Source organism: Centroberyx affinis, unplaced genomic scaffold, assembly GCF_046629955.1.
Source record: "Centroberyx affinis isolate AG114_WGS23_722 - 3 ecotype Tasmania unplaced genomic scaffold, CSIRO-AGI_Caff_v1 ptg005023l_1, whole genome shotgun sequence".
Lineage (NCBI taxonomy): Eukaryota > Metazoa > Chordata > Actinopteri > Beryciformes > Berycidae > Centroberyx > Centroberyx affinis.
In genome coordinates, this window is record NW_027282476.1 from 60,963 (window position 1) to 86,410 (window position 25,448).

General features: G+C 41.2%; 1 protein-coding gene across 1 annotated transcript in view; it reads right to left on the reverse strand.

The window, feature by feature from the left end:
* Positions 1–24,588, reverse strand: part of cacna1ba (calcium channel, voltage-dependent, N type, alpha 1B subunit, a) — a gene marked incomplete at both ends in the record, with an annotated part of 85,168 nt that extends 60,580 nt beyond the window's left edge. The window contains 3 exons of the mRNA XM_071545711.1: positions 21,220–21,407; positions 23,412–23,564; positions 24,497–24,588. Coding sequence (XP_071401812.1) covers positions 21,220–21,407; positions 23,412–23,564; positions 24,497–24,588 — 433 coding nt within the window. The remainder of the gene's footprint in view (positions 1–21,219; positions 21,408–23,411; positions 23,565–24,496) is intronic.
* Between the last annotated feature and the right edge of the window lie 860 nt (positions 24,589–25,448).

Consider the following 25,448-nt stretch of genomic DNA (forward strand, 5'->3'; position numbering starts at 1 on the left):
TACTAGTAGTTGTTGTTGCATTAACAGTAGTAGGTGTAGTTGTAATAGTAGCTGTACTAGCATTATCAGCAGCAATAGTAGCATTAGTAGTGGTGGTCTAGTGTTTCTGTGTGTGTGTGTGTGTATGTGAGCAGCACAGCAAGGCCAGTGTTGATTTGGTATTCATAGTTTAAATGTTACAAGACTTGTCAAGTAACAAATGAATGGAAGGAATGAAGGAAGGGCGAACTGGTACACGAAGGACAGACTAATCCATCCTTCCTTCCTTCCTTCCTTCCTTCCTTTCTCCCTTTCATTTGGCACTTGACAAGTCCTATAACATGCAAGCTATGATTACCAACTAGATAGATGTATAGACAGACAGATAGACAGATAATAGCACTAGTTAATAGTGTTCATTTGCTCTGTTTCCATGAGCTGTGGAGTGAATTTGACTAACCTGTCTTTGACTTTGTTTCTAAATCCAGCTCTACCCAAGGCCACCAGGAAGTGAAGCGCTTGTGATTCCAGACCTGCTTGATTTCCTCCACCTCATGCAACAGATGATGGACACTGATGCTGAGAAGAGGATCACAGCCAGTGACGCTCTGGAGCATGAGTTCATCAACATGAGCTACCTGAAGAAATTCAAAGCCATCAGCCCTCAGTAAGTGTGTGTGTCTGTTGTGTGTGTGTGTGTGTGTGTGTGTGTGTGTGTAGGCGTTAACGCTGTTAACAGACAAAGCAAATGGTTGGACAGGTGCTTGATTGGTGGATGGAGGGAAGAATGATATAATTGATTGATTGATTTATTGATTGATGGATTAATTGTTTGATTGTCATACTTCTTTCAGTGTGCAACAGTCTTTCCTGGCCATGAGCGTCTGTACACTGTGGGACTCGGACAGCAACACAAACCACAGTGTTACTCTGGGCTCTGACGTGGACGACAAGGAATCCACTACCTCTGTCCCGGCTGAGGAGGCGCTCGCTACCTCTGTCCCGGCTGAGGAGGCGTCCACTACCTGTGTCCTGGCCGACAAGGTGTTCGCTACCTCCGTCCTGGCCGTCGAGGCGTCCGCTACCTCCGTCCTGGCCGTCGAGGCGTCCGCTACCTCCGTCCTGGCCGTCGAGGCGTCCGCTACCTCCGTCCTGGCCGTCGAGGCGTCCGCTACCTCCGTCCTGGCCGTCGAGGCGTCCGCTACCTCCGTCCTGGCCGTCGAGGCGTCCGCTACCTCCGTCCTGGCCGTCGAGGCGTCCGCTACCTCCGTCCTGGCCGTCGAGGCGTCCGCTACGTCTGTCCTGGCCGACAAGGCGTGTGCTACCTCTGTCCTGGGCCACGAGGTGTTCGCTACCTCTTTCCTGGCCGACAAGGCGTGCGCTACCTCTGTCCTGGCCCACGAGGTCTTCGCTACCTCTGTCCTGGCCCACGAGGTCTTCGCGACCTCTGTCCTGGCCCATGAGGCATCCACTACACCTGTCGTGGCTGACAAGACCTCTGTTACCACCGACCCGGCTGACGAGGCGTCCACTACCTCTGTCCCGCTTGAGAAGAGTTCTGTTCCCACTGTCCCGGCTGGGGAGGCTTCGGCCTCTATCCCCACTGAGGTCAAGAAAAAAAGTAAGATACAAGGCCAAATTCGATCTGTACAGGTGTATTATTTCTGCTTCATATTATATTTCCTAATGTTGAGTGAAGGGTGATCATTTTACTAAAATGTCACATTTTTCTTGTCTTGCAGAGTTCAGACCCGTTAAAAAGGTGAGGCGGTTCTTCTCCAGGGTGAGGAAGGCCTTCCATCGCCTCCTTTCCCCTGCCGAGGAGTAACAGCTCCACTGCAGGTCCCTTTCTGATTTTTTCCCATCAATCAATCACATCTGGGCAAAAAATCAGAATTGAGCACTATGGCCTGCATGTAGTAGGTTTATGCATTAAAAAAAATAAGTCTTTGTAATTCATAAATGGTTTAATTGTGCTGTTTTCATTCATATGCAACTGATTATGGAATTTCCAATGCAGATCTCATATCTCTGCTTCAGATTCACTGCAACAAACATTAACAAGCACACTCACATTTAGGATACATCTATTATAGATAGAAGATGGAAGTGGTGTTAAAAATACTGTTCTTTGGTGTTAGCAGATGTGTGTGTGTGTGTGTGTGTGTGTGTGTGTGTGTCTTGGTGAGGTGAACAGTGAAGCCCACTGATCGCTTTAAACCGCTGATTCTCTGCATTGTGCTGTGAACTGACACAGAAGGTGAAAGATTGCCAGTGTTGAGGGTAAAGCATCACTGTAATTTGGAGTTATGCAATAACATTACTATTAATAAGCATTGTTGGGGAAGCTACCTTGAATGTCTGCTTTTACAAGTCACCGGTTATATGTAACATTCTACATTTTCACTCAGACACCTGTCTGCCAGAAGCTACAATCTGGACCTAAACATCCTGGTTCTCAGCAGCAAAGCATGAGAGTCAGAAGTTGTATCCGTGACTTGGTGGCAGCAAAGGCCTAAGCACAAGCAGGACACCAAGATTTGGGGACAGTCTGGACACAGTGTGAGTGTATTGTCCAGGCATGTCTTCACAGGATGAAAGAAAACAAGGGAAGGAGGGGGGTCCAAGGGGTTCAAGATATGAAAGGCAGCATATAATTAAATCCACCGAAAGGATAATGGTATTTGAAACAAGCACAGATTCCATACAGACCCATGGTGCACGTGTTCAATTCTATGCTCTGAAGCACTGCGACACGATTAAATGACAAATACTTCCACTAACGTTACTTAAATACCACAAGATGACATCACCTACCGTTAAAGTTTGTAGGGCCTCTAGAGGCCATCTGACAAAGCGCATTATCCCACTAAGCGTTACCTGACTGACTGCCTGACCTGAATTTGGCTCGTGATGCCGTCGGCTGCGCCATGGGAAAAAGAAAAACAGAGTGGACTACTGGAATTATTCCAGGCACTGTATAGACACTATACAATCACAAGAGTTAAATACTCATAGGATTTAGATATAAATAGAGCCACTGTGTTGCTGCAACACAGCGTGAATGCTTATTGCTATATGCCAACTCATGTGACAGGCTGTAGAGAATGAATGCAAATATAGATAGAGTTTAGTATGGTGTCTAGACTCTGATCCTGACCAGAAGTAAAAAGTACATTCAGTAGAAAAAAGGTCATAGTAAATACAGCAGAATTTATATATTTTCATGAATTTAAAGGTCCCATATTCTCCACTTTCCAGCGTTTTATTTTGTGTCTTGAGGTCCATTCAAAGCTGTGTGTGTGGTGTCATGTACCAAAAAACACTCTCAATCCATTTTCACACGTTCATTTTCCAGCATCTCTCTGAGCCTTACCAAGAACAGGCTGCTTCTGTCGCTTTGTCTTTAAGGCTCATTAATATTAACGACCCCTCTGTTCCGATTGGCTAACCGTTCCAAGAGTGAAACGTGAGACACCGCAGCCCGGCGGCTACAGGTAGGGAAAACTCTCCGGTAAATAAACAATGACAACCGCTCAACCGCTTTGAAAAAAACACTTTGTTAGTCTATTATTTCTTACAAAAATAATAATGAGCTGTGCTTTCTGTTACTTTTCTGTATCTTGTACTGTCTTAGTTAGAATTGCATGGCTTTAGTGCGACTAAAACGTTAAGTTATGAATTTGTTACGGGGAAAAAAAAAAAAAAAGTATATATTTTATTTGTTTTTTTATTTCCTGTTTTATTTACTTCTGTCTATCAATGCCCTGGTATACCTATATGTTATGTTATTGACAGAGATCATCACTCGTTGATCTACACCTGCAAACCTTGTGGAAAGTAAAAAAAAAAAAAAATTGGTCAAAAAAAAAAAAAAAGATAATGAGCGAACCTTTGTGACGCCACAAAGTTACAGAAGTCCACACGGCTCGTTTAGAGGCTCACTTTTCTAATATGGATTGTGTGGATTTAGTTGACCTGTACTATGTAAGATAAAATTCGGACTATCAGCAGCCATCATAAGCCAGCTTCAATCCAAAAAAAATATCAGTATCGGCCTTCGAAAACTCTGTCAAACCCTATTTGGGACGTGCATACATACATTAGATACATTTACTCTGCAGGGCCAGTGAGTCAGCAATGTGACGGCATCACTCACTTCACTACAACTAACTTCAGAACACGGTCACCGCTGCACTCTACTCCGCTCCGTAAGCCTATTGATGAAAATACCCCTGCTTAGCGCGAGTGAAGGCATTACAGCTGTGCGTCTTTTAAGGTCTGGAGATAACGTCCGCACCTCTGAGGACCCATAATCACAGAAGTGCTAACGGGAGCCAACTGCTGAGCGGCTTTCTTGCCTTTTTTTTTCCCGTTCGGTGGCGAGGGCTGAGCGCAGGGCTTAAGAGAGAAATGCCAGGCTTTACCGCTGTAATGGATACTGTCCGCACTTTGCTCGCTCTCTCCTTCGAAATCAATGGCTCCCTTTGGAAATACCAGACAATAAGCTGGGTGTGGGCTTCGGTGGGGAGGAGAGGTGTGTTTGCATGTGTGTGTGTGTGTGTGTGTGTGTGTGTGGTCGAAGCAGCAGCTCAAGTCACAGTCCGTGGCCTCTGTTCTCTATTGGATTCGTATGTCAGAGTGCCATCCAACCTTCCCCAGAGGGCTTTCTGTATTCACGTTTATGTCATTTTTTTTTATTTTTTTTTTTCACACTCACGTTATTGCTTTGTGAGGATGATTTGATTGCTGGAAATTAGGCTCAACACGCCGGGCAGATGAGTGCCTGTGCGTTCATCTCACTGAAAGCCGTTGTGAAAATGCCTTCCCATCAGTCATTAGGTCTCACTTTTAACCAGTGACAGTCGTTCGTTTCTCATTTGTCATCTATGGATTTGTTCATTGTTTTCTCACAGGGAGGGAATAGTCTTGTTAATGTCTTTGAACTGAGCAGCACAATAGCTCCTTCCACACAACAGAGCTATTATAGAGTTGGCTTACAGGGTAAAATGCTTACACATGGCGTCCAAGACATGGAAATACACTCCACTGCAAATCACATTGACAGGAGAATAACCAAGAGGCATCAAACCAGTACAGAGAGAAAAAAAACTGTGTAAAAAATGAAGTAAAAATGAGCTATTTAAAAAATGTGACAGCACCTCTTACAAGTTCACATGAAAATAAAACTCTTTAATATTAGCAAAGGACCTTTGCTAACAAAAGAGAGAACGCAATAACTTGGATTTTGGAATTGTTGAGCAATGAACTCCAGGAAATATTTGTTGTCTAAAATGGGTAAAGAGAAACCCTTCAGATGTTCCCGACTTGTGAGAAACGGCATCGAGCGCCGTCCGATCCAGCAGTGCAATACAGTGGAGTAGAAGTGCAGTAGATTACAAAAACAGGTCACTCCTAATTAAATCCAGCCTAACTCCTGCCATACTCCCACTTAGGAAGCACAGAGGCATTAGTGCAGAGCGGCTGACAACAAAATAGCATGCTGCCAGAGCTACTGTCACATGTTTTGCCCCCGTTCTGTGAAATATCCTACTGAAATAATAGAGAAAGGCACAATGCACATTCACTACTTCTATGGTACAATATAAGTTAGTAAATATAAAGTGTGTGTTTGGGATTTTTTTTCCACTTGTCATTATTAAGCTAAAATGCAGGACTAAATGGAGTATGAGTGGCACAATGAAGCAGTATAAAGGGCTTTCAGGTGACATTTCACAACGACTTGACCGTCTCAACAGAACTGAGTCGACATGGGTCATATCTGTGCTGTTTATGACTGGGAACTGATCATTTCATCAATAGTATATCTGAATGATTTAGTGTTTGGGTTAGGGTCAGAGTTTTGGAGTAGGGTTAGGGTTAGGGTTAGGGTTAGTTAGGGGTTAGGGTTAGGGTTAGGGTTATGGTCACAGAATGGACCTACATCCACACCATAACCTTTCTCTCTGTTGGTTGTTATATATGTTGCTAGGGTACAATTTGTTTTGCTAAAATTGTTTTGCTAAAAGAATAGTATGTGAGAAATCCTGTATTTGGCATATTAAAGTCAGCATTCCTGCTGTCCACAAACACACACCATAGCTGGCATCACCTGGGGCCAGACACATAAAACTGTTCAATTCAAGCCGCAGCAGACACTGTATCATTACACACAGCCATTATGCATTGCTATATATTGTGAGCCATAACAGCCTATTGATCGATCACACATGAGTAGGTCTAATTTATGATCGGATGTGCGTTATTCTTATGCCCACATTACTGTACGATATGGTGACAATATGTAAGCCTATTTACTCACGCTAGAATAAAAAGCAGGCTTGCAGAAAAAGGATGTTAAGACGCACATCTAGAAGTGTTATATTTAACTCTGCTCTCTCTCTCTCTCTCCTGTGACTGAGACAGTAAACTGTGTGATCTACTGACAAATAACCTGACGATCCAGGCAATTCTTTTCATCAAAATTACCAATCAAAATCTACCCGTAATGCTATGCGAGTTTGCACAGACAGTGCAACCCAAAAGTGAAAGCAGTAAGATGTTTCCATGCCACAGAAACCTGTTTAATTAATTCTCTGTACATGTAAATATAGCCGATGTCTGGGCTCGTCAAGGCAGATAACTCCACTAGTGTCAAGAAAATGACACTTGACATTCTCTCACCCTATGAGAAGATTTTTTTTCTTTTGTTTTAAACCTTGCATACTAAAACTATTTTTTTTTAGTTGTAAACTGGTATTTAGTACTATGTATTTATGAAATACAACAACGCTGGTCATAAACTATATAGTTCAGTATAAAGGTAGATTTGAGACACTCCAATCCCAAACCCCCCTCCTCTCCCACGCTCTTCACACCCACTTACTCACCCATACATTTTTATTGACCCAAACTTCCAGCATTCAGGATAACAGGATTATGGCTGCAGGAGCAGGGGCCTAGATTGGGTTGCCATTCCTGGTTATCACTCCCCTTCTGCAGCTTTCATTCTTCTTGATTATTCCTCTTCTTCATCAGGGCGGGGGGCAGCCTGATGTTTAGAAAAGCAAAGCTGGGAGCAAGGCATTTCACCTACAAATGCTCAAGTGGAGCTGCTCGATAACAAACTGTAGAAGACTGTGGTTGTACTGGGCAGCTCCCAGATCTGAGTGTCTGTAGGCGAGGGCCAGGGTGGAAATGGGATTTCACACAACATGAGAGTCCTGGATCTGGGAACCACAGAGCTGTAGCATCCAGGAATCGCTGCCTCTGACTCACAGCAACTTCCTGGCAGTACGCAAGGATCACTTTCCATTCACACACATTCACTTTTCATTCATTCATTTGGACAACACGCTGCACTTTATACTTTATATCTGTTTGAATTGTTTCAACTAAAATACTAGAAACTGCAGATTTGCTGCTATGACTATTGGGAAAGGGAGGAGGGCTGGTAGGTAGGTATAAGAGAGAAAGAAAGAAAGAAAGAAAGAAAGAAGTTTTTTGAAGTTTTAAAATTTGAACTATTACTATAGTGCCACCATTAGGCCAATTGTCTCCATATTTCAGTATACCTAGTTTTAGACTATACTGTACTCTGCCAAGTTTCACGCATTTTAATTCATGGGAAGAAAGTTTTAGTCAGAAAGAAAGAAAGAAAGCTGCAAGCAGTCATAGCTGTTGTGACTACTAGGAAAGTAAGGAGGGTAGGTAGGTATAAGAAAGAAAGAAAGAGAGAGAGAAAGGAAGAAAGAAAGAGAGAAAGAAGGAAAGAAAGAAAGAAAGAGAGAAAGAAAGAAAGCTACAAGCAGTCATAGCTGTTGTGACTACTAGGAAAGTAAGGAGGGTAGGTAGGTATAAGAAAGAAAGAAAGAGAGAGAGAAAGGAAGAAAGAAAGAGAGAAAGAAGGAAAGAAAGAAAGAAAGAGAGAGAAAGAAAGAAAGCTACAAGCAGTCATAGCTGTTGTGACTACTAGGAAAGTAAGGTGGGTAGGTAGGTATAAGAAAGAAAGAAAGAAAAAGAAAGAGAGAGAAAGGAAGAAAGAAAGAGAGAGAAAGAAGGAAAGAAAGAAAGAGAGAAAGAAAGAAGGAAAGAAAGAAAGAAAGCTGCAAGCAGTCATAGCTGTTGTGACTACTAGGAAAGTAAGGAGGGTAGGTAGGTAGAAGAAAGAAAGAAAGAGAGAAAGAAAGAAGGAAAGCGAGAAAGAAAGAAGTAAAGAAAGAAAGAACGCTGCAAGCAGTCATAGCTGTTGTGACTACTAGGAAAGTAAGGAGGGTAGGTAGGTAGAAGAAAGAAAGAAAGAGAGAAAGAAAGAGAGAAAGAAAGAAAGAAAGAACGCTGCAAGCAGTCATAGCTGTTGTGACTACTAGGAAAGTAAGGAGGGTAGGTATAACAAAGAAAGAAAGAAAGAAAGAAAGAGAGAGAGAAAGAAAGAGAGAAAGAAGGAAAGAAAGAAAGAGAGAAAGAAAGAAGGAAAGAAAGAAAGAAAGCTGCAAGCAGTCATAGCTGTTGTGACTACTAGGAAAGTAAGGAGGGTAGGTAGGTATAAGAAAGAAAGAAAGAAAGAAAAATTGTTATGTAAATAATATCCACAATGTTGAAAAGTAACACAACTGTGTATTGTCCCAAAACAATACTAAACATAATGTGAATTGTCTGTCCGATGGCAGCAGGCAGCTTGGTGTGAAAGACTCCCAGACAGAGACTGGGCCTGGAAAGGCTTCATCATCCATCTCTGCTCCCCACAGGGCTATTTTTAAACTTTTAACCAGTCTTTAATCAATAGAGCAATCAGACCAGCGGAGCTCAGCGCAGGGTGACAGAGCTGGACCAATCAGCCATCTAAGACTGGGGGGGGGGGCACTTCACTGCTAAAACTACAGCACACCCACCGGGGGAAGAGCAGGAGGGGCTGTATGGTATTGACAAATGAATGTGATAATATGAATTGTGTTATATGCCGACACACCCGACCCCTCTTCCACCCAAGCCGGGCTCCTACATAGGTGCTCATCCATCCAGAATAGCACAAGGGGGAGTTACGTAAGATGCTGTGTACCGGTATAAACCTTGAGTTGAATAAAAACGATGTCAGGATTTGGAGCGGGAGAGGTTGAAAGACTTTCTCTGATAGGCGATGTTGTGCATGCCAGGAATAGCTTGTTCACAAAGCTGTCTGAAACACATTTCCCTCCGAGATAAAACGCCGTGTTCTCGCGATTTGCAAACTGGAGTCGTCAGAACTGGGACGTGGATATTTTTATTGAGTCATTCCTATGTTCCCAGGGTCCTATGTTTCCAGGGTCCTATGTTCCCAGGGTCCTATGTTTCCAGGGTCCTATGTTCCCAGGGTCCTATGTTCCCAGGGTCCAATATTCCCAGGGTCGTATGTTCCCAGGGTCCTATGTTTCCAGGGTCCTATATGCAAGCAGTCATAGCTGTTGTGACTACTAGGGAAGTAAGGAGGGTAGGTAGGTATAAGAAAGAAAGAAAGAAAGAAAGAGAGAGAGAGAGAGAAAGAAAGAAAGCTGCAAGCTGTCATAGCTGTTGTGACTACTAGGAAAGTAAGGAGGGTAGGTAGGTAGAAGAAAGAAAGAAAGAGAGAAAGAAAGAAAGAAAGAGAAAGAAAGAAGTAAAGAAACAACTGGGAACATAGGACCCTGGGAACATAGGACCTTGGGAACTTAGGACCCTGGGAACATAGGACCCTGGGAACATAGGACCCTGGGAACATAGGACCCTGGGAACATAGGACCTTGGGAACATAGGACCCTGGGAACATAGGACCCTGGGAACATAGGACCCTGGGAACATAGGACCTTGGGAACATAGGACCTTGAGAACTTAGGACCCTGGGAACATAGGACCCTGGGAACATAGGACCCTGGGAACATAGGACCCTGCGAACATAGGACCCTGGGAACTTAGGACTCTGGGAACATAGGACCTTGGGAACTTAGGACCCTGGGAATATAGGACCCTGGGAACATAGGACCCTGCGAACATAGGGTCCTGGGAACATAGGACCTTGGGAACTTAGGACCCTGGGAACATAGGACCCTGGGAACATAGGACCCTGCAAACATAGGACCCTGGGAACATAGGGCCCTGGGAACATAGGACTTTGGGAACTTAGGACCCTGGGAATATAGGACCCTGGGAACATAGGACCCTGGGAACATAGGACCCTGGGAACATAGGATCCTGGAAACATAGGACCCTGGGAACATAGGACCCTGGGAACATAGGACCCTGGGAACTTAGGACCCTGGTAACATAGGACCCTGGGAACATAGCACCCTGGGAACATAGACACGCATAGACACGGTGCCAGCGAGTCCCTTAAAGAAGGCCCCGTGTCAGAGCGGTGGAAGCATTCGTCATAATGTGGCTCTCAGCTGGAAGTGGCTGCGGAGGCCCCGGCGTATCGGTGCATTAGCCGGTGTCAGGGCGAGGCCGCCTCAGACCTCGGCCGACACCGGGGGGGGGAGAGCACAGAAGGCAATAGAAAAGCCATTAGCAGGCCCCGTTCTGCCCCGAAAAACGCTTAGCCCGAGGACAGCCATCAATTCAGCACCAGCACCAGCACCTATAAAGCCTAGGAGAGGGCTTCATAAGGCTGTAACCAGGCTATGAAATAACAGATATCAACTCTTATACTAACAGGATGACAGTCACAGTATTCTGTTTAGACCAATATGGGGTTGTGAACACCGATTACCAGTGTTTTGGGTTTGAGGATGCAGATAGCTGATATTTTATGGAAGTATTCAATATATTTACATTACAAAAAAATATAAATTATTACAAGAATTTAGCACCAGAATTGTATTCTCGTGGCAGTATGCAAGGATCACTTTCCATTCACACACATTCATTTTTCATTGCTGCTATGACTATTAGGAAAGGAAGGAGGGCAGGTAGGTAGGTATAAGAAAGAAAGAAAGAAAGAAAGAAGTTTTAAAATTTGAACTATTACTATAGTGCCACTATTAGGCCAATTGTCTCCATATTTCAGTATACCTAGTTTTGGACTATACTGTACTCTGCCAAGTTTCACGCATTTTCGTTCATGGGAAGAAAGTTTTAGTCGGAAAGAATAGAAAATAATTGTATTCTTGTCAGGGTGGAAAAGCCCGAGACTTTAGGCAATTAAACCATGGGATACTAAAACTCTCCATTAAAACCCAAGATAATAATACTAATACCTTTGCTAACTTCTTCTTCTACTACTTCTACTGCTGCCGCTACTACTACTGCTACTATTACTACTACTAATATTCAAACATATTTGAACATATTTTCTACTTTTTATCAAATTAATTTGATCAATTTTATCAAATTACTATTAAACAAACTGCACCATCAATCATATCAGAGGTGGATGACACTGACTGGCTGATAAAAGGCCAACATCAACCCACTGACCAGAATACTGAATCAGAAATAACACTATACACACTAACCTGTACTTACTTAATTGTTATTGTTCCATAGTAAATGGAATCACTGTGTCACTGGGTGAGAGAGAGAGAGAGAGAGAGAGAGAGAGAGAAGCAGTGTAGCTCTCCCGGATGACAAGTGGCGCTGAATGGCCGCCTCTGTATCTGCTCCTTGTTGTCCCCTAGCAGGCCTGTAAACATCCTGTTCCCCAGAGCCAGGACTCAGTCTGATAGCATCTGAAACGCTCCCTGCTGTTTACAGGTGAGTGGATACCGTGTCACCGAGGGAAACTCACCCTACTCACCCTAACTAGCCCTGACAAGCGCTGGGAAAGGGTAGCGATGCCACCGGCTGCCCTCTTTTTTTTTTCTTTTTTTCTAATTCGACCTCGGGGCCGGATTCACAAAACCCTCTTTAAAAAAAAAAATCTTCTCAAGTGCCATTTTTTTCATAACTTTCATCTTAAGAAAAAAAATAGGAAAAAATGCTATTCTCAAAAACAGTTCTTATATATATTTTTTACTTTCTTCTTATGTGTCAAATTAGAAATAAATGGTATTCTTGAAATGAAAGTTCTCAAATTTGTTCTTGATTTTTTTCTTAACTTCAAGACAGCCCTTCACCTGTCTTAAAATTCCTACAGTGAAAAGGTAAGCCTCTAATATCATATATTTAAATTCCTACAGTGAAAAGGTAGGCCTCTAATATCATACATTTAAATTCCTACAGTGAAAAGGTAGGCCTCTAATATCATACATTTAAATTCCTACAGTGAAAAGGTAAGCCTCTAATATCATACATTTAAATTCCTACAGTGAAAAGGTAGGCCTCTAATATCATATATTTAAACACATTTTAGACAAGTAGGTTATAGATTATCATGTATTGTAAAGCTTTATTTGGTGTAGGGCCAGGTAGGCCTCTGTCTCATGTCTGTTGAAAATAAGCTAGCAAATTTTACAGTTACCAACAGCAACCAATGTTTAAATCTTTTCATATGCTTCATCAGTTGCAGTTGCCCTAAATAGGTTTTTACCCAATTATTTTGTAGATGGAAGCACTTTGGGTTTCCTCCTAGCCTTGTCTCCTAGCCTCCTAGCCTTGTCTCCTAGCCTCAATGGCAGTAAGCCTAAAGTCTATTAACCAGAATTAATTCAGGCCCTATTTTGAGAAGTTCTTAAGTAGGAAAATTAAAGAAATTTGTAAGAAATGAGACTGTTACTAAGAAAATATTGAGGAATTTCACTAAAGAGCCTTCTTAAGAACTTCCTAAATTTTCCTCTTATGTCATTTCTTAAGATGCATCTTAAGAACACATTGGTGAATCCGGCCCCTGGGCTGTATTTTCCTAGTTTTTGCCATCATGACGATTGATTGTTCACAAAATTTTGCCACTTACTTCACTGCCCTTTCAACACAATAACACTCACTCTGCAATGGGAACTGCCTACATCTGATTTTCCGATTACCCATTGCCTGAAACTTGAGTATGTTGCAGTATTAGATATGTTATTTTAACTAGTGTAAGCTAATTGGCAGTCCAAGGTATTAGAAATCAATCATTATCAGTTGTATTCACACCTAATACAATCAACCATACTTATGAAAAGCAAGAAATATCAGCTGCAGTTTTTATTTATGGTTGATTTTAAATACATCAATACAAATGATTTTGGATGTGGATGTTCCAAGAAAAAACTTTTCTGGATTCAACTGTTGGAGATTGTGTTTAACCTCTGGGTGTGTATTGCAGATTGTGACCTAGAGGTATGTAAAACTCTATGGTGAAGTAAGTGACAACATTTTGAACACAATCAACCATCATGATGGCAGAAACTAGGAGAATAAGGCCCAGGTTGAAAAGCCTTGGTCCAACTTTAAAAATCAGTTGTGATGGCAAAATCCTGGCTATAATGGCGCCTAAAGTCATGTAGTGTGTGCCTAGCATCGGCCAAGAGGGGCAGTTGGTTGCATTTTGGCCCAGTCTCAATAAACAAAGTGTCTCCAAGGGGATACATTTTCAGTTTTGACAGCTGTCTCTCTCAATTTACATCCCACAATGCTAGAGAGCGAAGCACGGGACGCAGGGGAAGCATCACGTCAAAACGGTTTAGACATGTCCAGATCAACTGAATATTTATATCCATCAAGTGATTTTCAGCGACTATATATCTACAATCAACAGCAGTCTCTTTAAGCCGGCTGTCTCATGTCTGTTTTTCCACTGGAGCGCCCTGCCAGACATGGTTTTAACATGTTTAACTTGGAGACCAGTTAAGACCCGTACGTAAAAGCGGAATGTCTGTTTTCTTGTCTCATCTTTTGATGTGAAATCCATATTACTTTGTGGATGACTCAGCACAAGCTTTAGGGCAGTGATTCTCAACCTTTTTCACATCAAGGACCCCGTAATTTAGTCCACATCGGGGCCACGGACCCCCATTTGATGAGATTTTGTCTCTTGGAACCAAATCTGTGGATATTTTTAATGTCAGATATGATTTTGTCCAGAATCCCATTACTATCTGTATTGTAGGTAGAGAGATAACAGAGAAACTATGATCAAAACAGTCATTCTTCTACATTCTCCAATTGTGTTAACTTCTTGTAAATGAAATAATTCTGAAGTTTAACCATTCATCAATTTGAGGGGGACCCTCAAATTGATGACCCTCTGGAACCCCCTCTGGACCCTCCAGGGGACCCTCTGGGGACCCTCTGGAACCCCCTCAAGGACCGCCTGGTGGTCCACGGACCGCACGTTGAGAACCACTGCTTTAGGGTACCGTCCTCTTCTTCAGCTCACTCTTTCCATTTTTTTTATCATGAAGAAATATTGATTCTACAACCCCCAAGTTGTAAATGGCACTTTATGTGTACAAAATCTAACATAAAAAAAGACAAGAGACTCTGACTAAGAGGGTCTTGGGGTCTCCTAATGAGGAACTGATGGTCTGGATTTTTTTGCCCTCCGTCCCCCGTCAGAGCGTCATGGCTTTGGCAGAGACGGACGAGCGCTCACCGGGGCCGTGATGGACGACCTGCTCCGATGAAGAGGGGGCGCAGCCGGGGGTCCCGGAGCGGCGGGGGGGGGGGGGGGGGAATGAGACAACCGTCACTCCTCCTTTCCGACGAGTCAATCGGAAAAAAAAACGAAGCGTCATCCCCGGTTCGGAGCGCGTTACCAGTCTTGTCGACGATCCGGGAGAGGAGAAGAAAAAGAGCTCGCTAATGATAGATGAAGGCGTGATCTTAACCCCTCCACCTCCCCCCCTCGCCCCCCCCCATGTGGACTAATTCTGGATCGACACCTCGGTCTAATGGGGATTATTCATCATGTGAATGATGACGGAGCCGAGGTGCTAAATCGGAGGTGAAGATGTTAATGGGCGGTATTAGAAAAGTGGACCATCGAGATTACGAGTAGGGTCATCAAGTCGATAAGCATGAGAACCCCTATCAGATCAATGAAGAGACAGCCACCGTCAATCACTTCAACTGAATTAGAGAGTAGAGTTTGAAAGGAGAGGGGCTTTACGCATCGCCTATGCTTTCAAGTTCTGCCATCATGGTTGTGATCAATTCATTCATTCAATTGTGATCAAAATCACAATTCACATAATAGGTGCCAAAGCATTCATTCATAAACTCTTCTCTATGGTTTGGACATAGGAACCATCTCTATATTTACATTTTTTTTTTTTTTTTCTTGAATTAGATTGATGCTCTATTCAAGTCATATCCCAGATAACACAGTTGTTATTGTGAATAGCATTAGTATTACAGGGTTAGATTCTGTGTTAGGCAAAATAACTGTACCAGTGTCAAATCAGCCAGAATAAAAGAAATAGGAGTTCCGGGTTACAGTTTTCAAAATAAAAGCCTTATTTATGACTATATGTCGTTTTTTAAGTAATACCAAGTATCAATGTGAAAATAAGAATACATTTGAGGAGGAGTATGTTGTAAATGAACATACAATTGACATTATTTTCCAAAATGTTTTTTTTTTTTTTTTTAGAAGTACCAGATTTTAGGCTTTAAATCTGAAGGCAAACTAGCCTTCTATCTGTGGCTGCTTGACTCAGATGCTGACTGTGTTCCTGGAGGCGCTGTGAGGCAGCTGTTCACTAATTGATATGGAAATGTGATAAATTACTCTTGTTAGATAAAACCTTGGTGGTTTCGGGCTAGTTGACGTCAACAGTTGCAAATGTAAGGCAAAGTTACACATCAATGCATAATTCTACAGCAACTGATTTATGAGGTTTTGATAGCAGGGAAACTGTAACAGCTGGCTATCTGTGGTAATGCTTTGGCCAAGAGAGTCATCACAAGGCCCAATCAGTCGTGTGCCTCTGTTGGCACTGACTGCTATATGAATAAAATGGTCAGCATCATGTATATCAATAAAAAATGAAATGGTAACACTTTACAATAAGGGTACATTAATTAAGGGTTAGTTAATGCTTAATAAGTTAATGCTTAATTAACAGTTAACTAATGTGTCTGTATTCATTTATACATTATTTAATAGTTTATAAAGATGACTATTAAGTCATGTATAAATGAATACCTTAGTTAACATGAACACCATTAGTAAGTGATTACCAGACACATTAGTTAACTGTTAATTAAGGGTTAGTTAATGCTTAATAAGCATTATGTACCCTTATTGTAAAGTGTTACCAATGAATTTGAATTTGATTAATTGTTGCAATAAATGTAGTTTTGTTCACCATTGCTTGCCTTGCATGATTAACTCAGAATTTTGATTTATAATGTAATTTGAAATTATAGTAATATTCAATCAGGACATTTAACAGCACAACAGAGTATCAAAAAATACAGTTAAAATGATAAAATTCAAGATCAAATCAAATTCAAATAAGTTGTTTTTTTTAATATTGACCTATACACTGTAAATTCAGTTACAGTGTCATTACAGCAAGTCAAGAGGTATGTCTTACTGAAGAGGATCCTCCCACCCCCTTAAACTGGCAGCCTCCCCCACTGTCTCTTCCAGTTCCTGTCTCTCGGGCAGGCTGAAGGGAGCGTGGCACAGCGGGCACCGGCAGACTGGCATATGCTGCCTCCCGTCGGGACCAGACGAGAGGCGGAGGACGGCCGTCTTCGAGAGCTTCTGACGAGGCGTATGACAGACCGTGGCGGCCTGTGATTTAGCGTTCGATAAGCCCTTCACACACGTCATCCCTTTGAGTGAATAATGATCTACAGCATTAACACAGCACAGCTCCCCTGTATCGAGCCTGACAGGGTGGTTCTTAGAGATCATCTTGTAAGCAAAAGGTCCCGACTCAATGCAAGTCATTTAATCTAGTATTGAGTTAGGGCTGGGTAATATATATCGATATTATATTGATATCGTGATATGAGACTAGATAGCGTCTTAGATTTTGGATATTGTAATATCGTGATATGGTATAAGTGTCTTTTCCTGGTTTTAAAGGCTGCATTACAGTAAAGTGATGTCATTTTCTGAACTTACCAGACTGTTCTAGCTGTTCTGTTATTTGCCTTTACCCACTTAGTCATTATATCCACATTACTGATGATTATTTATCAAAAATCTCACTGTGTAAATATTTTGTGAAAGCACCAAAAGTCATCCCTACGATATTGTCGCAATATCGATATCGAGGTATTTGGTCAAAAATATTGTGATATTTGATTTTGTCCATATCGCCCAGCCCTATATTGAGTGTTAAAATCTGTGGAAAAAAATCTGCCAGGGGGATGAGCTCATTTCACTTGTTTCCAATGCAAATCAACTTATTTTAAGAATTTTCTCGAATCAAGTGACATCTTGACACTAGTGTGAGAGCCATTTATTTCTGGATATTGTCACTTGTTTCATGAAATGTCTCAACTTGGGTAAAACCGCATTGGAATTAAGTGAAATAACCTCACCCCATTGGCATATTTTTTTCAGTTTCAAGGAACTGTGTCCATTTTTTTTTTATATATTTCCCACCTAAAGCACTTGAATACATGTCATATTTGCAACCGCTGGATGCAGAAGTAGGTCTCTAAGGGAGCAGTGAAGCACTTGAAATGTGGGAAATGTGGGTGCGGTGAGCTGGGGAGGGGTTTGTGTGTCAAAGTGGAGGAGGAAAGAGACTTAATGGGACAACAAGCGGCATCTGAACCTCATTAATTCTCTCCATAGAGCTACTGGGCAGACGGCAAGAGAGTCACTATAGAAAACAAGGTAGGGGAATGTACTTAAAAGGGTACAAATGCTTATCACTGGGGCCTTAGGCGTGGTCCATATTTGTAAGCTGGACAATTATTACCCACAGAATGTGATAAAATGTGGTGCCTTGGTACAGAAATGTACCAATTGAAAAGCTACAGATACAGTATAGCCCTGCAGGGACACCACCCCAGCAACAAGCCAGTCTGTATCTTAAAGTGGCAGAAGTGTATCTTCAAATTAAAAGAAAACTTACATAAATATGTACAGAAATATTTGCAAACCTTTTAAAGGAATAATCAGTAATATGGACTCTTTAGTAATATCTTATGGCGGCCATAGGAACTACAACACCATCGGCTCTAATGTTTTCTATAGTGTTTCTATAGTCATTCAAAAGTGGAGCTGGTTTTTTAGCCTTCGTTGCAGTACATTCTTCCACGGTTGAACAAATGAAACTGAAAGAAGTTCAGAACCAAAAGGGGGGTGGGGGGGGGGTTTCTACCAAAACAGAGAGTACGGAGCAGACTGCTTGTTTACTGGCATTGATCAACAACACTTGCAAACCCTCGCTGATATATTATGCTCATTTTGTGTCTATTGTTTTTCCTACTCTGTGTCTTTCTATACTGAATCTGGTGCTTCCTTGAACACTATGGACATAGGGAAGTGAATGGCCTTTCTAGACATTATATTATGTGCCGAAACGTAGATTATAATTGAATTAAAATTTTCGCATCTGGAGTTATGAGTGTGCGGCTTCTCCTGTGTTCTGACATTTTGTGCGATAAAGGTATACAATTACTACTTTAAAGACCACTAGTGCAGATTTTCATGATAGCCGTTTTGGAAATGGACCTGTACCCGGTCCTGTACTGTACCCTTATTTCTGACAGTGCAGTGGACTTGGTCAGTTGGTCTAAGCCCTCACGGGGCTTGATTCACCTTCACTCAGTCGCTCCCGATAGGGGAATAAAGTCTGTTCGTTTGTAGCTCCGTCCCGGCTGTCCATGTTCCTGTGTCCGATACTTGTGTAACTGTTACAGTGGGGAAACAATTATTTGACATCAAAGAAGCATCAAAGCGGCATCCTCCACCCCGCCTTTTCTCGCTCTCAGCAACCAAACAACTATCGATCTGTTTCTACCTCTTCTCTTTCTCCCTCTCTCTCTCTCTCAGCCCTACAATAAGAAACTCACACTCGCTCTATCCCACTACAGCCGTTTTAATAATTTACCCGGTTGCGTAATCCTTTCCCTCGCATGCTATCATTTCGGCTCTTGCGCATATGCCGGACAGCTGTAAAAGTTGTTTTTTAACTCCTTTAGAAAGGAATAATCCGCAATATTTTCATGGAAGTCAATGTCAGGCTTACAGACTTCAGCACTGGACAGGGACTCCACCTGGAACCTCCCGTGATACAGTGCAAATAAATAGCGTATTAATAAAAATCCCATATCTTCATCTATCTGCTTCTGATTCGATTGTGTCAGGTCAAAGTAGCGCCATATGCAACGGTTTATGCTTTATGACTAATGTTACATCTTCATAGGGGAGCGGGGCTATGATCATAAGCACTTATCGCCTTGCTAAAGTGCTACCATGGTGATTTATTTATTTATTTTTGAAAAGACATAAAAGCAATATGAACAGGATAGCTTTTAAAATAGCCTAATAATAGCCAATAGCTTAATAAGCAGTTGCCTATATCATTGGTTCGCAACATGGGGTCCGGGGACCACCAGGGGTCCTTGAGGGGGTTCCAGGGGGTCCCCAGCAAATTGATGAATTGTTAAACTTCACCATTATTTCATTTACAAGAAGTTAAGTATAAGAATGACTATTTTGATCATAGTTTCACTGTTATCGCACTACCTACAATACAGATAGTAATGGAATTCTGGACAAAATCATATCTGACAATAAAAATGATCTCAGATTTGGGTCCGGGAGACAAAATCTCCTTGGCCCCAACGTGGACTAAATTAGGGGTCCTTGATATGGAAAAGGTTGAGAATCACTGGCCTACATGAGACAGGAACACTAACCAGAAAATAGCATAATAGTGTTGAATCTATTAATCCATAAATAAAACACACCCCCAAAAGATAAAGTGAACATTTGTTTGAATGTTATGGGCAAGTAGCCTACAAGTCAAGATGACTGTGTGTCCCTAGTCTACTCCTTCACTTTGACTCACATTTCAGGCACAGAAGAAATTAAACATGAACGTCAGTAGATATCATATCATAAAACAAAATAAATAATAGCTGTCTAAGGAGGAACGGCCTAAATGAGTGAATGAACTGAACAAAATTGAACTAACAAATGAACCACAGAGCCTCTGAAGAAAAAGCTCTGTTGTCCTTTCCCCTGCAACTCCGAGTCTGAACATCTTGAATGAATAAAATAATAACAAGCCACCAACAGGAGTCTCTTAATGGTGGCTAGGGGAAAAAAAGCCATCACTCAGGTCAAAGTAGCATCATGACCCGGGTTCAATTCCCAACTCATGACAGAAAGTTTTCTACCATTTGTGTGGAAGAAACAGAAGAAGAACTGGGTAGTTAGCATGAGCAGCGATAGCCACCATGGCCGAACGGACAAAGAAAAGAGAAACTCAAACTGCATCAACAGAAAATCTAAGCTCCGCCCACACTGTTTGATTGACACTTGATCTGTGGAAAGTGCAGTGCAGAAACACCACAGCAATGAGCGCTGAGCAACAAAGATGGAGACAAAACAAAAAAAAATGAGCATTTTTGATTATGTTAAAATCCATATGGCTTTAGGTTAGACCCGGGCCAAGTGTTTTCTTTAATCTGCTTAGAGTAGCAGATGGTTGGGGTTTGCCACATAGGACTATATAATGAGTCCCAGATGGTTTTGGACAATCATAGGAAATATTTGACACTTAATGTGATATACTTTTCTGTGACTGCCAACGTATATCCCTCTGCCATCGCCACCATGTTTTGGTACTGCTCATAAATAGCTGTTGTCGTATTCCCACTACTTTGATGGGGAAAGCAGAACAGCAGAAAAGTTGACTTTCTCTGGGTGGAAGTATTCCCACATCAGGTTTGTGTTCTTTTGTTCTTTTGTTTCTGACATGGTGTTAGCCTTTTGGCATAAATGAAGAACTGAATATGTCATGTTTCCTCTAATTTGTACTTGTACTTTTTGTACTTTTATCTTTGTAACTTTAAGAGAGGTCTATGTTCTTTTGTTTCTGACAAAGGAAAAAGTTAGGAGTGTGGCACTTGGACACTGACTATGGCAACTCCCACCCTTGGATTCATTATCCGATAGATTTGAAACCCTCTGCCATCGCCACCATGTTTTGGTATTGCTCATAAATAGCTGTTTGATGGGAAAGCAGAACAGCAGAAAAGTTGACTTTCTCTGGGTGGACTTATTCCCACATCTTTGATTTTCTCCGGTAAAAGACGACAAAAACCACCGGACACCGACACTGCTTGATTTCCTGATCGTTCACAGGAGGAAAAAACTTCCCCTGACTTCGGAATGGAGGAGAGAAGACGCGATCGCTAACGATAAGTAATACAAGCCGGACTCACGTTGTAGAGGATGTCCACCCATCCCTCCATGGTGATGCACTGGAAGACGGTGAGAACGGCGAAGAGGATGTTGTCGAAGTTGGTGATGCCGAAGTTGGGTCCGATCCAGTACTCCTGACAGGTGGTGTCGTTGCCGCAGGTCCTGGCCGGGGCGTCCTGGCCGCAGGGGAAATCCGCCGCCTGCTCGCCTACAGCGACAGAAACACACACACACACACACACACACACACACACACAAACATTAAATACAGTATACAGGGAGCTGTATTTGCATAAACACACACACAAACACGCCGGGGGTATTTTTAGAATAGGCTGGGGACGCGTTATGTAAAAGTAGCATACGTGATGAGATACAGGAAAACATGCAGTCATATGCATAATATATGGGTTAAAAGTAAAACGATACACAAGATGACTACATTAAAACTCTGTGTTTTCTTTTAAGTCTCTCCTCAAAACACATTTTTATGTAAAGGCTTTTTTACTATGAGTTTTATTTCTTAGTTGTGTTTTATTTTTATTCCTTGTTTCTTCGCTCTATTTTTACTCCATTGATCTTGTTGCTGTAGCCATTTTTTATCATGATTTTCATTTCATTTTATTTATTTGTGCTTACTTTCTATTCTTTGTTTTTTTTCTAGTGTTTTTATTCCATGCTTTTATTTACTGTAAAGCACTTTGTAACAATTGTTTTGAAAGGTGCTTTATAAATAAAGTTGTTTATTATTATTATTATTATTATTATTATTATTATTATTATTATTATATTATTATTACATTACAATGCAGTATGTATTGCATTACATATCCCATTTTTAGGTGACTTACCATTAGGGCTGGGTGATATGGTTGAAATCAATATCAGGATAATCATAAGGAATTTTTCCATATATATCAGGATATGGCTCACATATGCAAAGTCGCATGTTGAATAATTAAATGAATGTTCATCCTATTTAACCGAATGGTAATGTTAGATGTGATGTCAAACAGATAATATTCCTACCGTACCTCATTTAGTATCATTTAATATCATCACCATATGATTCCACTGAAAGACGATAAACCATAATATTGAATTATCGCCTCGTCTTTTTTGTCGATATTCTATCATTAAATTTAACCATTTACATGCCAAATAATTACAAATATTCAGTGATTCTAGCAGAATTTTAGGACATATTCATGCATACTTGTGCGGAATCTGATCAAAATGTCTCAGTCAATTCAGGTTAAGGCCTTCCCATAGACAACCATTGTAGTATTGATCAATTCTACAATAAATATGTAATCAATCAAACTGCATCATATCCATCATATCAGAGGTGGATGATGCTGACTGGCTGATATCCAGTAATATTAAGTAGCTGTGGATCAAACTGTTTCCCCATTATCACCTCATCCCCGGTTCATCCTCTTTTTTTTTGTGATCAATTTTTTATTGATATTTTAGTATGAAACAGAGATGTGGCCAAGCATTCATTTAACAATAGAGAGGAGTGAACAAAAAAGAAACAAAAATGAATTTTCAAATTTATCCATCCTCCCATTCAATACAAATATCAACTCAGATGTTGATCTCTTATAGATCTGAGATTACAATAATGAAAAGAGAGAAATGAAAAAAGAAGGAAACATGGACAAAATGAGACAATAAATGCAAGCAATACCACACCCCCTACCCTCCCCCAACCCACCCACCCACCCTCCAACCCTCAGGACCCCACGGATGGACCAAGGAGCTACAGCAAAGATTTTAAAGTAATGATAGTATGATCCCAACATGAAATGTTGTCGGGTTTAGCAAAGTGCGAGTTAGCTGCCCAGCGCTCCATGATGGCTATATCTATGAAATCTAATAACCATTTCTGTATAGATAGCAAATGGGGAGGTTTCCATCTGGATGCTATCAGCCTTTTAGCAGCTGTGAGGCCGGCCAACCAGAGGCGTTTATGTTTGATAGGTAGGTCCAGGTTGGAGCTATCATTAAGTAATAGGACAGGTGGTGAGTAAGGAATCTGTTTGGACACAATGGTGGACAGCATGCCACAGACCTTCTTCCAGAAATCCACAACACACGGGCACTCCCATACCATATGAAAAAAAAGTACCTAGGCTGTTAGGTGAGGGTCTGGCTTTCAATTTATACAATGTGCGGGGAGTGAGATAAGTTGGTCCCTCCTGCTTACCCGTGTCCTTCCTGAAGCAGGTGCGGTGGAACTTGCCCATGTAGAAGTCCAGGCCGATGATGGCGAACATGAGGATGGCGAAGAAGAGCAGCAGGCCGATCTGCAGCAGAGGCACCATGGCTTTCATGATGGACTTCAAAACCACCTGCAGACCTGACACAGACAGGAAGAGAGGTCCCAGTCAGCTGGTTCAGATGACAGATGTTTTTTTTTTGAAGAAATAGGAGATGATTTGTTGGATTACTCAGAAGAAAATAAACATGACTGATCATGGTTGGAGACGTTAATAATGACCAGTGGTGGAAGAAGTATTCAGATCTTTTACTTAAGTAAAAGTGGAAATACCACATTATAAAAATACTCTGTTACAAGTAAAAGTCCTGCATTCAAAATGTTACTTAAGTAAAAGTACAAAAGTATTAGCATCAAAATGTACTTAAAGCAACAAAAGTAAAAGTATTCATTATGCAGAATGGCCCATTTCAGAATAATACAGTATATATTATATTATTGAATTATAATTAGGCTATTGATGCATTCATGTGTAAGCATCACTTTAATGTTGCTGGAAAAAGGTGGGGCTGATTTCCACTACTTTATATACTGTTGGGTATCTTACAGTAATCTATAATAATACATCACAATTTATTAGTTGATTATATTTTGTATTAATAATCTGAGTCTGCAAAGTAACTAGTAACTTAAGTTATCAAATAAAGGTAGTGGAGTAAAAAGTACAATATTTCCCTCTGAAATGTAGTGGAGTAGAAGTATAAAGTAGCATAAAATGGAAATACTCAAAGTACAAGTACCTCAAAATTGTACTTAAGTACAGTACTTGAGTAAATGTACTTCGTTACTTTCCACCTCTGATAATGACACACAAATTACAGTTTGTTAAGTGGGAAAACATTGGCGGTTTACCTCCATGTTCTACATATTGTGGAGGAAATGTAATGTAGCACTTTTCAAAACAGTTACAAAGTGAGTTAACCATTAAAAAAAAAAAAAAAAAAAACTAGAGTAACAAAAAGCCACAAAAAGCTCTAAAGATGTGACAGTGAGGTTTTGGGCAGGTGACTCACTGGGGATGCCGGAGACCAGCTTCAGCGGCCGTAACACCCTCACCGCCCGCAGCGTTCTCAGGTCGAAGTCGGCCCCCGCGGTGGCCAGGATCCTGCACACACAACAACAACAGATTCAAGATCAGTGATAGATTTGGATGTGGATAGGCTGGACTCACTGCTGATTTTTAACATCTGCTTTTGATTTATAAGACTAACTTGTTAGTTCGAGTAACAGCATACAATAGCATGAGCAGTTTTACAACAGCCTACTCCAGACTAGGGATAGGTTTACCTCACAATACGATTTGATGCAATATGGGGTTCACGATTCAATACAATCATGATGCAATGTAATAAATAAAAATTCAATTTCTGAGCCACAAATTTTTCTAGCGATGGCATTGGCTTGCTAGAATGTAAACAACAATTTAATAATCTCATTACAAAGTGCAAATAATATTTTGGATGGAGAGCTTGTGAAATTGTGATGGGCAAGCGTCTCATTTGTGATTTGTGAGTGATCTAATATCGCGATTCATTTTTCTGCCCCACGATACGTATTGTCACATTTTTGTATCGCGATATATTTAATTTTGATAATGACATCAATTCTAAGGTATCAGAAAGTATTAAGAAGCTTCAAAATGTTGTATTCTTTAAATATGAACTAAACCTGGTCTGAGTCCAAAAAACACATTATGGACAGAAAATAATGCAAAAAAAAGTGTTGTTTCATAACTGGTATCGCCATCAATGTCCAATGATATCCAACACTGGCAATGATACAATAATATTGCTATGCTTCAGGTGATGAAATATGTATAGTTGTGTGACAGTGGGGATTGGGATGTATTTGTCAAGTTTCTTTCTCCATTCCGCGGCAGTAAAACAGAAATAATATCCATTCACTCAGTATTTCAAATGCAAATTTTTTTGGTCATTTCAGGACGATCGTTGACATTGAGCATCT